A 15,676-nucleotide genomic window follows, 5' to 3' on the forward strand; every position below is an offset into this window, starting at 1 on the left:
CCGGGATTAATCCGAACAATTCCTCGGAACATTTCCCGTGAAATATTCTGTAGAAGATGCAGAGCGATCCAACATCTCTACGCAGAGCCAAAGGATCAAGCAGATCGGAGATGGCTTGGTCGTCGATAATTCGAGCCGCTCTACGTTGAATACGGTCAAATGGAAGGAGCTGGTACTGGGGAGCACCCGCCCAGAGGTGAGAGCAGTATTCCATGTGAGGCCGAATTTGCCTTTGAAAAATAGTCTTAGACGATGGGCCGACGTGAAATACTGTCTTGCCTTGCTGAGCACACCGAGCCTGCCGAGTTTTTTGATGCCAATTTGGCTTTGCCTTCCAATTGACCGCGGAACTGAACGAGGCTCGAAATATCAACGCCAAGTATTCCGATACTAGCTGTGGCGGCTATCGGAATGTTCTCGAATCATGGAGATACGACGAATGGCGTTTTTGCGGTTAACGCGCAAACTTGCGTCTTTTTGGGGTTGAAATGGACTAGGTTTAGCCGGCCCCAGTTAGAGACTTCGTTTAACGAAGACTCGATTTCAGACACAAGTTTGTTTCAGACACATATTTGTTATTTGTATATGAACTTTCTTTCCTGTTTAGCAGGATGTGTATAATTTTTTTATTTTTGCTTTTTTTCAATCCACAAGACAGAAATGAATTCCGATTACGATCATCATAGCAATCAACATAGCCTACATCTCAAGTGTTGTTTTCATATCTGTAAATATACAAGTTCCTTCTGTCATATATGAAGTTTCGGTATTGCTGTCATGTTACAATTGACATTTGTTGAACTAAATGATTGCGGCGAAGACAGAGTTTGTTACCAAACTTAATTAATTTTGATATTATTTGTTTATCGAACGTTTATGTAATTCCTACATTATCAAAAAATAAAATGTTGCTTGTAATATAATAGCATTAATTCAAGGTTTTAATGTTTACATAATTTTTGGGGTGTGTATGCTCTGTCAGTGATATTGATTTGTTTTATTTTGCGAATGATTGTTAAACAAAAATGTAGGTAATATCTATTTAAATATAAAAAAACCGGAAATGCATAAGAAGGGCATTTTGTTATAATGCATTCATAATGAAAACGAAAAGCTTTCTACTGTTTTCTACGTCAGTTTTCGCAATAAGTTTATTTTTGATAATTTTCCACTCCCAGCCACCGCAGTCGTTTCAAAGTATTGTCACACAAACGCATCAGCACATCAAAGATTTTCAGGTAATTTTCTGGTAATTTGTTATTTATAATAATTACATCATAGAAAGAATGATCATTGATTGCAGCAAGATTGTATACCATACTTATTTACTGTCAAAATACATTTTGAATCAGTTTTAAGTCTTCTGGATACTGATACACCCTAGTGATCATTGTGTTAAACACCAAAGGACTATTCAATGAATCATTGATGTTTTTTGAATGAAATAAATGTAATAAAATAGTACAATTGTAAAGCTTTTCTTGTGGGGATTGGTTTACTTTAATTGTCACAGTGCATGTAATTTTAAAGGCATTAATATCACAACAAAGCAGGTTTCTCTGACCCAGGAGCAACTGCGAGATGAAGAAGAGCAGCATCTGGTGCAGGAGGAGAGATACCTCCGCCTCGTGGGGCTGGAGGGGCATACAGATCTCTGGCACAACACTACAGTGCCGGTCATTGTCACTCATGCACGAAACGATGACCATGCCAATGTTGTTTCCTTCGTGCGGGATGCAGCTCAGCTCCCATACACAGTTCTCGTATATAACTTAGGATTAAAACCATATTCTCTGGCTGTGGTAAGGATGCATACTTAATTTTTTTAAATTATTTTGTAAGACATTAATAAAAAGTAAACAGAATAATAATATGTATAGTGTGGTTTAATTAATTATTAGTAACTGTATGTAATTTCAATGTTTACTAATTCCAGGTGTCAAACTATTGCAACTCATCAAAGTGTGCCATCATTGATTTCGACCTGCAGCTGTTCCCCTCACACGTCAGCGATGAGAGTATCACTGCATATCGCCCGCTTATTATCCAGGTCTATAATTTATGTCATTATTTTAATTTAAACTAGTTTAATTGCTGTAGACATTAAGGTCAAAGTCAAAGTCAAAGTCAAAAATCTTTATTCAATATAGAAGTGTTTGCACTTGCTTATTGATTGTCAAAAATCTACCACCGGTTCGGAATTTAGCACCTCGGACCTGAGAAGAACCGGCGAAAGAAACTCAGCGGGATATATTTTTTTTCATTTTTTTTTAACCATTTTCCATGTAGGTACAATGATAAGTATATATTAGTTGTTTGAAACAGCCTGGAGGCGATCATTTCATTCCCAAGGTGTGCAGTCAACTAAAAAGTCATTAGTGTTGTAATATCCTTTAGCACACAAACGCTCTTTAACGACTCTTTTGAATTTTATAATTGAATAATTTTGAACGTTTTCTGGGATCCTGTTGTAAAAACGTATACATTGCCCCAAAAAAGAGTTACTAACCCTGTGTAATCGGGTACTTGGAGTAACAAGTTTATTCTTGTTCCTAGTGTTAATAGAATGTACGTCACAATTTCTGGGAAAATCATTTATGTTTTTGCGTACATACATAACATTATCAAAAACAAATTGAGAAGCGACAGTCATTATTTTAATTTCTTTAAATTTACCTCTTAACGAATCTTTTGGGACCAGGTTATAAATTGCACGAATAGCCCTCTTCTGCAGTACAAAAATAGTATTAATGTCAGCTGCATTACCCCAGAGTAGGATGCCATACGACATTATATTATGGAAATAACTGAAGTACACAAGGCGTGCCGTATCCACATCAGTCAAAAGTCTAATTTTTTTTACCGCATAGGCTGCAGAGCTAAGTCTATTCGCCAATTTATTTATATGGGGGCCCCATTGGAGCTTAGAGTCTATTGTCATACCAAGGAACTCTGTTGATTCTAAAACATCTAATGCTTCCCCGTTTAAACGTACACTCGTTTTGACACATCTTACATTGGGAGTAGTGAATTTAATACATTTAGTCTTTTTACTATTTAACATTAAATTATTAACACTAAACCAATTTACTATTTCAGAGAGAGTATTGTTCACATCGTCATATATTGAAAGACGTCTTTTTATTTTAAAAATTAAAGAAGTATCATCAGCAAACAATACTATCTCGAGTTTATCACCTAGGAGATGTGGCAGGTCATTTATATAAACAAGGAAGAGAAATGGTCCAAGAATTGATCCTTGAGGGACCCCCACAGTAACTGGAGACCCGGGAGATCTCTTTCCATTTACATCAACCCTCTGAATGCGATTGCTCAGATACGAAATCAGAAGACTGAGTGCAGTGTCCCTAATTCCATAATGACGTAGCTTCCTGACCAAAGTTTCGTGTTGCACACAATCAAAGGCCTTAGATAAATCACAAAATATCCCTAAGGCATCCTGTGACTCCTCCCAGGCCCTGTAAATATTTTTAACGAGCTCAACACCAGCGTCAGTTGTCGAGCGACCCCTTGTAAATCCAAATTGTTTCTTGTGTAGCAACTTGTTATATATATCTGTATAAACGGATATACATTCTGAGATTGATTAATTACTCCTGAAATTAAATGACTATAATAATCACAAAACACTATGGTCGTAGCTCTGTATATACAACGGTAACTCATAATTTTATGTTTTCAAAACCTACCAATATTAATAAAGATCTTGACTTATAAAATGCCAATTGAGTGCGACTCGTCTGGAAATAAAATTCTATAGCAAACAGGCCCTGCGCTGTATGCCGTGACATAAACACAATCCTGGAGTTTGAAATGACTGTTTTATATTACATGTTCAGCGTTAAAATTTATATAACAGGCCATAATGATTATTGAAACTTTTATATTTAAAGTTATGAAACATGGTTGGGCGATGAGTTTATTGTTGTGTTTTATTTATATAAAAGTGTAGCTGCTCCGTGCGTTCGAACAAACAAACCTTACACATTTATTATATTAGTATAGCATTGTAATGACAAACTATATGAAATATTCTGTTAGTACAATAAGGTCGTATGTAAAGGTACTTAACAGGAAAACACAATGATTAATTATTTCCTTCAGTTTTGTATAACGTTCATAATTTACCCACTGTGGTTTTAATGGTAATTAATTAAGGAATAAAATATCTACTTTAATAGCACTAGCAGTAACATTCAAGTACGAGTTTCTATAATATTTAAGTGTTCGTTATTTAAAACGTGTCACGCATACTATATTGATAATGAACACGATTGACATGACATCATAAAATCCATTAAGTACATTCTTATCAGCCGATCCCTTATCTTATCGATGATAGAATATGAGACGTCTTCATTTTATGTTTTTTCGATAAGCGGCTCGACTTCAGTCGCAGCTATAATATCAATTATCTCGAGTGATGTGTAGCTAAAATATCAATTATCTCGATGTGACGCCATGCGACACGCGGGTTGATTAAAGTTACTAGTGAGAGATACGCGCAGCCGGGTCTTATATATTACTTATATTTCTATTAAAATATTAATTATTAGTTTATTTATTTTGGAAAAGAGGACATTATGTATGAACAAATAGGCCATATGAAAGTGAGCCACTTTCTCCTTTAGACACTGGCTCCATATGATGATGATGATTCATACATACCACGCTTTATACCTCGGCCATGGAGTCTAAGCTGTTACCTGTCAACAAAAACTCGACCACGGGTTTGGGATAACGAAGTACATAAATATCTTCTCATTATCACCGTCGTCATCTCCTGGACTAGTGTCCTACTACTACTACTTTGCACGTGTGCACTGTCGTATTAACTCAAATAGTATGAGCTAATGAGTCCGCGGCTCGCAGCACGCGCTGAGCCGCACGGGCGGCGTGATCTACTGCGAGGTGTCCCAGCGCTGGGCGGGCACCGCGGGCGCGCTGGCGGCGCTGTGGGCGCGCGTGTCGGGCGAGGGCGCGCTGGGCGTGCTGGCGTGGCCGCGCCGGGCCGCCGTCACGTCGCTGACGCACCCGCGCATGTTCCACTACCTGCGCGCCAGCACCGACGACTTCCTCTTCGTGCAGATGCTCGACGTGAGCCACCTGCTCGTGGCGCCGAGGCCCGCGCTGGCCGACGTCATGCGCCAGTGGATCCAGTGCGCGCTCACGCTCGACTGCATCATGCCCATAGGTAGGTCTAGCGCTTGCTGCCTGCGCAGCGCAGTTGGAGGGCGATGCATCGACAGCACCCCTTGTATTCGCGTATGGTGATGATGATATCGCCCTTCACCGATTTCGGTCACAGCGACCGTTCCCAAAGCGCTTTCAGAGTCACGGTAGTATAAGCACTCCCAGACTCTGGGATGCAATATATTTATATCGGTTCGACCTCGGTGTTTACGGCCTACTATGCAAGCCACTAGACCACTGAGTTATTTTCGCATATAATAACATACATGATTATTTTTAAACCATTAATAACCTCGCAGGACGAACACACTACTAGCAAAAAAAAACAATTTATCATACCAAACATTGAAATAGTTCGATCGATTGATCCTAATGTTTTAGATATAAAATCTACGCGGTAGCAAAATAAATAACTTGATAGAAATAAATTAAGCAATTACCCATGGAGGGGGGTAGCTGGCGGGGCTAAGAATAGGGTGACGCTTGAACTTGCCCTATCTATGTGCGGCACCCGCATCTAGCTTAGACCAATGTTGCATATCGATATCAATCGATATATCAATAGTTAAAGTGTAAGGAATAGTTTATCGATACTGTTGATATCAGCGATACTATGGATTGTATTGCAAAAACCAATAAAAATAATTGATATTTTTTGTGCGAGCAAAAAGTTTCAATCTGTTATACTGATTAAGTGAACCTATATTAGCAACACTGTTGCTGCTGTTGATAAATATTTTTTCTTTGATTTAAAATCACTGTCTACCAATAGTCCAAAAATATCGATACTATCAATAGTGCTCACGGAGAGTTATCTAGTCTATCTATAGTATATATCTAGACTATCGATAGTAGTGATACAAGACGATACCATTGATATAGCACTATCGATATCGTGAATAGTTTTCGAGGTAAACTATCAATAGTCAAACTATCGATGGTTCTGCAACACTGACGTAAACTGCGTAAGCAACAATTAAGTACTATCTTTATTATATCCGCGTAAAATCATTTGCCTCCTGTACCATACGCGGCGATAGAGGACGTTTTTTGATTTATATACAAACTGATGATACATTTTTTTTAATATTCTTTATTTTGGATTTCAAATATTGGTGTGAATGGACTCTCTATTGTATATTTTGACTATACTCTTTACTGTATCTGTTCGCTCTGTGGCGCCTGCGCATTGCGCACGTAACCATTTATTTCAACTTTTAATGTCACTTTAACAACCCAAGGTTGGTTAGAATATAAATCTAAGGCAAGGCAAAAATTGTGCCTCACGAGCAATTTAAACTTTTATCTAGCGGTAAAAGCATTCAACAAACAATGTTAGCTAAGTTTATTTAATTTCACGGTCATCTGTCCAAGGTCGAGGTCGCTTCATAAAAATATTGATAAATAAGAACGTAATTCCTATTTTTGTTATGAGACATAACGCCCGACAGACCCTACGCTGCTACACAGGTCTACTGCCGAGTAACGTTTTCGTTTCATTCTGTAATTCTGTATACATTGACGCGAACGCGAGGGAGTCGTAATATATATGATAACGAGGCGACCCGCCGTCCACAGGCGCGCAGTCGGGGGGCTGCCGCTTCGACAAGAAGCCTCAGTACCGGTACTCGGGCTGCCACGGGCAGGACGCGTCGGCGCTCAGCATCGTGCTGGGCGCGCGCGCCGCCTTCGACGAGTCGCGCTACGCCGCGTCCGCCGCGCGCTGCTGGCGCCGCGCGCCGCGCAACCGCACGGCCGACTGACGCGTGACGAGACCGCTGGCCCGCTCGTACCCGCGACCTTTACCCGACGTCACTCCTTAGTCTCATAAATTCCGCCGTGACGGTGACGGGCGCGCCGCGAGTGCTGAGTGATTTGTTTTGATGAATTTACAGTTGGCATTCCCAATCACAGGTAACTTTACATTTTTTTATAGATTATACCTTTTCTTATCCATGTATTGAGTGGTTCGATAATGACACGATCGGCGCGTGTGACGAATGTATTTAATGTGACTCTATGCTTTGCGAGCATTTCAGTGATCTAAAACAGTGATTTTTTTTATTTTGACATTAATGTATTTGTATATATGAAAATGCTGTGGATACTAACACTTCCTCTGGTTTAACCGTTGAACGGCTGTCGGTTGTGATTTAAATATTGCTTTTTTTGTTAATTTTAGTGAATTGTCACACTTATCTGTTTATAAGTTCGTACGGAGCGACCCAGGGCGACGTGGTCCGCGCCAGACCGCGGCGACTGAGTTAGCACTCCATGATAATCATTCTTTTGTAAATTGTAAATATATATTAGCACTTTATTAGTTATTTATTTGTACAATATAAACCATAGCACCCTATATACCACTGATAAGTTATATAGTACGTGTCATAAATTTTACAAGCTTATGTATTGTGTACAATTTATAATATTAAGTACAAAAAATTTGTAAAATTTACATACAATTTATGTACTTAATATCGCTCATATAATGTAAGTACCGAGCGTGCGAAACGCCCGTACAGTTAGCAAGAACAATGACATTTCCGACGTTAAATGTACGTTGAAACCGAGGAGGGTTCGAACTCACGCTCACGCAGCGACCGAGCGAGGCGACGCGCGACACGAGCTCGTGTTGGGCCCGCAGGACGTCGTCGCCGCGTTAGAACATCCGAATTGCTAATCAGTTAAATGTTCAGGATTTCATTATTACTGTGGAGAAGCGGTGATAATCGACTAGCCACTGAATATTAATCTTATTATAAAATTGAAAATGCACAACCATTCATACCAATTCAATGGATGGAACGCATCTAAAGGTCGGCTGTCTGTGTGTGACTCATCACACAAATGATTGTATTGCTTCTATACGCTACTGCCGTTCTCCTTACTTAATATTTTTGTAAAGATCGCTTATAACGCATATATCGTTGTTTTGTCTCAGTTACAGTTACAATATACAATTTAGGTAATTTGTACAAAGAGATTAAATTGAAATTTCGTCAAAGTTATTTAAAAGTAGCATCTGTATGGCAGTATAATTACACGCCGATTTCTGTCTTTCTGTGATCAGTGAGCTGACATTCGGAAGAAGAATACAAAGCATAGTGTGGTTATAGGTTATACGATAATTATTAACGGGGCGGTAGATGTTACGTCAACGTATTTTAATGTAGGTAGGTTGCCTATTTAAAGGCAATTAGCAATCTTATCAGCAATATTTTTGTAAACTAATATATTAATAATATATATTGACAAAACAAACCGATAATATACGACAATGTGTTGCCCTGATCAAAAATTTTTCTAAGATAATTTGTTATGGGACAATAAGAGCCTCAAACCACCCGGTGTCGTTGCCCTGAAATTAATCTCCTCTTATAACATTTGTTTCAATAAGTCCGTTTATTCAAATTCGTGGCAGCTAACGTGACGTAATCGGTGTCGATTACAAAACAATGTTAAAGGGAGAAATTTTTGAAGTGCTCTAAGAACAATTTTATAAATAATATTAAAAATGTAACATTAAAATGTATATGTTTCTAGTTGTAGGTGACCGCTTATATCTCGAATGCACAGCACCATTGGCGTAGCGAGCCCTTAGATCCGATGAGGGTCTCAGAAATCCATACTGATAAGAGAAATTGAAAACATTTCGCTTGTTTGCAATATTGGTTAATTTTGCAATATTTATTCTTACTTGTGCAAACTCCTGTAATTTTGATAACTAAACAATTTAAATTATTAAACTAATTTTGATTTAGTATTCCTATCTCAGTAATGACCTCCAGGGCCGGGCTACGCTTATGCATAGTATTCGTTCAGCGGTTAATTAACATTCGGTATAAAGTGACGTCGAAGTACACATTAGTAACGTAAAGGATCTCATATTAGTATAAAGTAAGGAGGGAGTATATAATTATTGTAAAATTATATTCCCTTATAAAAGTTGTAAACGACTTTTAGCAGACATTATACTATAAGATAAAATAAATCGAATGTTTGGTTTGTGGGTTCCGTTGTGAAATTTTCACATATTAAGAAACTCTTTTATTTTATCACAAAAATATCTTAAGTATGGAAGTACTGTGCCAGTGACGGCATTAAGAGTACTGTGCAATTTTGGCTGTGAAATATAATTGAATACAAAATTTGTAATATTGTGTTAATATGATAATTGATTTGTAAATAAAGACGTATGGAACCCTCAATTATATTGTAAACGAATTGTGCCTGTTTAATTTTACTCCACAAATTCAGATTATTTTCCAATAAACCGGAAATCAATATCTCAACTCACTTAATTTATTTGTAGTACAATCGGTTTTTAAATGTTTTGTAACGAAATTATATTGTCATCAAATTCGATTCGAAATGTCAACATTATTTAATTAGAGCGGTGTATGCGATTTATCAAAAATATGTAACACTTTGTTTCTGTGAATAAATTATTATGACAATCGAATGCTTGTTTTTTTTCTCTTTTTGTTTTATTATGTAACAAACAAGTGCCTATACTTGGTGTGTTTGTTCTTTATGAAAATCCAAACTTTACAATGATAATTGATTTTACTTTGATTGCCATCGTTCGCAATTGTTTCCATTTCAAACAAGCGAAGCAGCCTGGAGCACCTTGTAGCGTAATACATTTAAAGGGTGTGCACTTGGACACTGCCGCGACTTCGTCTGATGCACCAAACTTCAGACATACTATTTCTGAGTCACAGTCATATTTGCCGTTTTAATTGGATTTTGTAAATAATTATTATTCATTTAAAGTAATTAATGTAATATTTTTTTTTTAATTTGTTATTTAGAAAGTTAATTACGTAAAAGGCTATACCTAATTTTATCAAATGTCATATTCAATTCTGGTCGGTAATATATTAAATGAAAAGTCTGTACAGTTTTATAATCTTTTATTTCTTGTCGATGCATTAAAACGTATCTATAAATTAACAAAAATTGTCTAAAATAAACATTATTTCTATTCATCAATAAACTTTAAATTCTCAAACAATACATTAATAGTAGTATTTGTTACGTATATTTCACCTCTAGATAGTCTAGATAGCCTAAGGGATACAAATTGTGCATCCTGGGCAGAGTTGTGGACAAACACCACGAGGGCATTTAGACCGCAACAAAGGCAAACATCGTGAGGAGCTTGCGAGGAGCTGCTTGTGCTATACCTCCACGTATGTATCCATAAGGCATCAACCCTTATTGCGGCACCTCTAAACCTAAAGAGGTATTTGTTCAGTGTACTCTTATATTAATATGTGTGATGTTTCATATGAGATATATAAGTACTAGCGCAGACGACATGTAATACTTGAATCTTATTTTTGTTAACCCAGTAATATAAAATAATTATTTATAGAATTTGCAATGTTTATATCTTTGGTAATGAAACAAATTTACACAACACACCTTCCCCACCGTAGATATAATAATATAAAAAGGTAGATACTGTAAGTGCGACAGATTGTATATTCAATACAGCACGATTTGGTACATTTGACAAAATCAAATCCTCTGTACCGCGAAACGTAAGCTCGCACGCGACCGTATCTGCTGCGTTTACATTGCGTATTAACGAAACAACGTTCGTAGCGCTGAGTCAAAGCAGCGATAGACAAAAAATTTTATATAAGCTATGTTTTTCCAAGATTAAAAGTAATAATTCCAATATAGATTAGAATTTATTGATAATCACATAATTTTTTAATTTATATAGACTATTAAATGATAAAAGATCTCTATTCGCTCCATAGTAGTCTCTAAATTATGAGTATTCACATTTTAGTACCCCTAACGACGCCGATCGAAAGCAGGGAGAATTTTATTTTATTTTAGCGTACGGAATTGCCTTGCAAAATATGAACACTTAAGGTGTACTCGCGTTATCTATCTAGACTTCGAGATGTGTGACCACCGAACAAATAATAAATTGCAAAATGCTTAGCACAGTTAAGTAAGATGTGCTATATTAAATATATAAGTATACATAAAATATATATAGTTAATGATAAGTATAGCGTACAGATCTTCAAATAAACTTAAATTAAAATATAATACATTTCCATAGTTAACAAATTGTATATTTTAATTATAAAACATAAGTTCAATGACAATACTAAATAACAGAGATTTATCAAAGCCCATTGTGTAAATTTGATTTAAGTAGCGAGAAATAAAAGTTTTTAGGTTATAAATGTAGATTGTTGAAATTGTTCACTTCTCCATTTTGTCCTCATACAAAATAATACACATAATTTTACTTGGGTGCGTTGACTCAACTGGCTAATGGTGTAAGATAGGACCGATCGATTCGACCACTTTTTCTGAGTAGTTCTCCAGTCAATAGAAGCAGATTTATTAGCTCGTACTACTTGGAGACCAAGAACAGTCGGAAATTTGCTCGATATGATCTTACCCCAACGCATATAACGATATCATATTAATATCTTAATAACCTAAATCATTAATAGTAATACACATTGAAGGCAGTCTAGGAAAATACTAAGTCAAGTCACGATCTCGATTCCGACTTAACTTAGGCGGATAATATTTTCTTCGTTAATGTGAGCTTGTACTACGTACATCGTACATAATATATAGTATAACGAAATGACACGTTGGATTGCTAATACAATTATTCGAACGTCAGTAACAACTTACTATGGACGGTACCCGCAGCATTGTTAAGCAAAGTTTTTCATGTTTGTTTCTCATAATAATTGATGATATATATAGAATTCAATAGCTTACGTTTTGTTAGTATCTAACTATTAAAACATTTGAAAGTGGTTTGTGTTATTTAGATCTTTAGTTAATATCGAATATATTAATAAAATATATAGCTATGAAAAGTTAACTAGGTATATAATTACGAATAATGTGTTTACACTTGTGCTCGATACTGTGATTAATATTAAATATTAACAGTGCATTTGAATTGTGCTTCTATTTTTATTAGTCTTTATTCACAAAAGGAATATATTTCATATAAAATTTTAATAGTATTTAATAATTATATACACTATACAAGCGATTATAGTTATTTTATTTACTTATTCTAAATAGGACTATGTGACAAAGCTGTTACTTTAACAACTTCTCGTCAGAAAGCTGAAGCCACTTTCCCAATCTAAGTAACAATCTAAGTCCATTACACGAGTCGAACTCCTAGGGAACAAAATACTCGCACCTCATTGGTCGATATGTGCGCTCTGTTAGACTATCCTAAGAATTTATTAGGTCAATAAAGGTCACACGGAATAACCTATGAGCACCCAAGCTCGGTTCGAGGAAGTGACTTAAGACGATGCGTTAACATGAATATGCATGTTCATATTCATTTACGGTTTAAAACCCTGACAGGTCCACGTCCAGTCTGTTGAGTAGTGTTTGTGATATAAATAGAAGTGTGTATCTAGTATAACAATATCAAAAAGTTTTTATTTTTCGCCTGCTTAAATATTATTTTTTTCCATATATCATAGCGTTCCATGCTTTACTGATTTTTGACATCGATGTCAGTAAGCTAGTACGTAAAATAATTTTCAAATAGTCACACGATTATTTAGTCTCAGTTTTCTTCTCCTCGTCCTTGAAGAGCAGCGGTATCATCCCCAGGAAGCAGCCGAGCGTGATACCTAGCACCCGACCCTGAAACCGAACGTCGTCATAAGTAACGCTTCCCAGGCGAGCTCTCGGCGGCCGTATCAGAGGGAGGCGGGTACCATGTTGGCGAACCGGCGGCTGACGGGCATGTCGAGCTGCACGGGCGACAGCGCGGGCGCGCCGAGGCCGAGCAGCGCGGCGGCGCGCTCCACGTAGTACGACGAGCCGATGCCGATCACGTCGCTGAACGTGTTGCCCAGCGCCGCCGCCGCCATCGTCGACAGCGTGATGTACGCGCTCATGCTGCTCTCTATGCTGTCGCCCTGGTGGCGGACACGGAAACGTGACTCATTCCGAAATCAGTGCGAAACGAAAAGAAGCTGAAGCTCCAAAATGGTGCTCTTGGGAAACGAGGTTTAACTTTTTTAGGAAAAATAACCCATAAATTTAGATAAAAACGATTTTATGTTTGAATTAAATCGAATTAAATCGCGTTAAGAAGACTTAGGTGTGACATTTATTCTAAAAAAAAACAACAAACCTCTTTTTTTCTAAAGTACTTTTTTGTTTTTTTTTTCCTAAAGAAGTTCCCTGTATAGTACCATATATTATATTATTATTATTTGTCTAGAACACATTATATATAATAAGTAAAATATTTTTTATTTATTTTGCTATATGAAATTACTAATAAAGTTTAACTCACAGCAATTATCATGATGAAATTATCCAGGAATCCGAAACCAATGAACGGTATAGAATTTGCAAGTGACACTGAAAATATATGCAAATATGTTTAATTACTTATATTTAAAATATAAAAGTCGATAAAAAAATAACACTCACAATGAAGCAATTCCCTCGTTGAAGGTATCGGCACTTTGGCAGCTATAAATAAAATTCACTCATTACAGGTAATTTTCTTAAACAAAAAAAAACCATGAATTTTGGTTATAGCAATGATGAATGAATCCCTAAAATTAGATACTACGACTAGATCATACGAAATTTCAATGAATGTCTTCAAATATTTTGGAATCAAAAATTGATTTATTCGCATTTCTGAAACATTTTGGATTTTGGCCTTACCAGCAATCAGTCATTTTCGTTAATCATCTTTAAATTTGAATGTTCTTTCTAGAGATCACTTGTTAAAGTACCTGCCTACAAGTAACAGGAATTTCTAAATCTTGATGAGTTGATAAGCAATCATACTTTATTTCTACGCTTTTGTTCTAAGCCGATACTGATACAATCTATTCGTTTTGCATGGTTTTTCCGCGTTGCTGATATTATACAATGTATATCTTGATACGTTGAAAACATTTCAAAATCAGTCACTGATTTTGATGTAATGTAAATTTAACACATTTCACATTACACTTATCATTACTATAGGCAGATGAATTTCCCAGAAGTCAGCTTTAAATTCAAGGGACCTAGGTGACTAGGTGTCACCTAGTCACCTAGGTCCCTTGAATTTACTATCACTATAACCAAAACAGTTGTTACTACAAAGTTATTAATAAAAGGAATTTTGTTTTATAAATGTATAATAATATATAAGAACTATTATACTTAAAATATGAATATATCTTTAAAATACTTTTGCAAATACTAATTTATCTCTTAAAATGAGGTTAAACGAAAGATAATTTTAATTTGAACAGGTAAAGATAATGTAACATCCAGATAGCACCAGTCTAATAATCCCACAAAATACCTCATCAGCACATTATATTTATGAAAATTACCATATTTTTTCTTTAGCCAGTCTTCAGGAACAGGACAATAGGATCCAGTGGGGTCGACGTCACCTAACGTAGGTACCTTGCTAGGTCTACCGAGTTTAGTCCTCCATCGCTGTCCAGCCAATTTGTCTGAAGCAATGAATTGATAATTTTTCAAATGAAAGAACATTTTTCAATAAAAAAGAACACTAAAATTTCTCAAAACATAACGAAACCTTCAAATTCTTCTTTGATTATATTCGATTCATACTCCTGTAATGCGTTAAATAACATTTTCCTCTCTTCATTATTTAAACGTAGGACGAGTTCTGTTGCGTGACCTTTTGTCAACGGCCCCGATAATTGGGTTGGTTCGTCAAAGTCCTTCGAAGTAGGTCCTAACCCTAAGCGCCGAATGTTTATAATCAGGGGAGTAAATTTTCTATAGTTTGTACATCCCATCGTCGCACTATGTCTAACGTAGAATTTGATAGGTTTTTTATGACAGCAAACATTAATATTACTTATTGAAAATCTACAAAATCTATTTATTAATCGCACTGAGTTCATTTTTATAAACGTCTATGACTCAAATTGAGTAAACAAACTAAAAAATATATATATTTTTTACGTAAATTATATTTCATTTGTGTTTTCGTTTCGTTTTACGGAAAGAATTGTCATATGTCATTTTATAAAAGCATTATGTATGGTGACCCATGTTGCGGACCTTATGATTTAAGTAAAATAAAAAGTAAGAATTATGTTTTCATTAGAAAAAACTTAATTTTTTAAATATTTTGACATCAAAACAAACATACATCTAAATATCATAATATTTTAATAAATTCAATAACATATAAATCCATGTTCATTATAAGTATTTGTATTGACTGAGGTCTGAGACATCGAGTCGACTTTGGATCGAACTGTCAAAGATTATGTCATACCAAATGAATTATGACATAAGTCAAAAATTGGCAAAAATATACCAAAAACAGATGTAAAGAAAGATCTTTACAACTGTTTAGTGACGATGTACTTCAGCTACGACTGTTTTAATACATATTTTAATTTATTACAGACAAAAAATTGTGTATTAT

General features: G+C 35.9%; 2 protein-coding genes across 4 annotated transcripts; one reads left to right on the top strand and one right to left on the bottom strand.

Moving 5' to 3' along the window:
• Positions 1–801: 801 nt before the first annotated feature.
• Positions 802–9,625, top strand: LOC125065010. 3 transcript variants are annotated; one of them, XM_047672398.1, is made up of 5 exons: positions 802–1,238; positions 1,551–1,802; positions 1,937–2,050; positions 4,894–5,215; positions 6,793–9,625. In XM_047672398.1, exons 1-5 carry the CDS (start codon positions 1,101–1,103, stop codon positions 6,975–6,977), a joined length of 1,011 nt encoding a protein of 336 aa, XP_047528354.1. In that variant the 5' UTR covers positions 802–1,100; the 3' UTR covers positions 6,978–9,625. The 3 variants fall into 3 exon arrangements, with proteins under 3 accessions (XP_047528354.1, XP_047528355.1, XP_047528356.1); XM_047672399.1 differs by having other exon boundaries at positions 1,554–1,802; XM_047672400.1 differs by having other exon boundaries at positions 1,569–1,802.
• A 493-nt stretch (positions 9,626–10,118) lies between these two features.
• LOC125065011 lies at positions 10,119–15,214 on the bottom strand. The gene is made up of 6 exons (XM_047672401.1): positions 14,810–15,214; positions 14,598–14,723; positions 13,690–13,731; positions 13,550–13,617; positions 12,963–13,166; positions 10,119–12,888 (listed from the first exon to the last, which is right to left on the bottom strand). Exons 1-6 carry the CDS (start codon positions 15,141–15,143, stop codon positions 12,799–12,801), a joined length of 864 nt encoding a protein of 287 aa, XP_047528357.1. The 5' UTR covers positions 15,144–15,214; the 3' UTR covers positions 10,119–12,798.
• Positions 15,215–15,676: the final 462 nt, after the last annotated feature.

Source organism: Vanessa atalanta, chromosome 6 (genome assembly GCF_905147765.1).
Source record: "Vanessa atalanta chromosome 6, ilVanAtal1.2, whole genome shotgun sequence".
NCBI lineage: Eukaryota > Metazoa > Arthropoda > Insecta > Lepidoptera > Nymphalidae > Vanessa > Vanessa atalanta.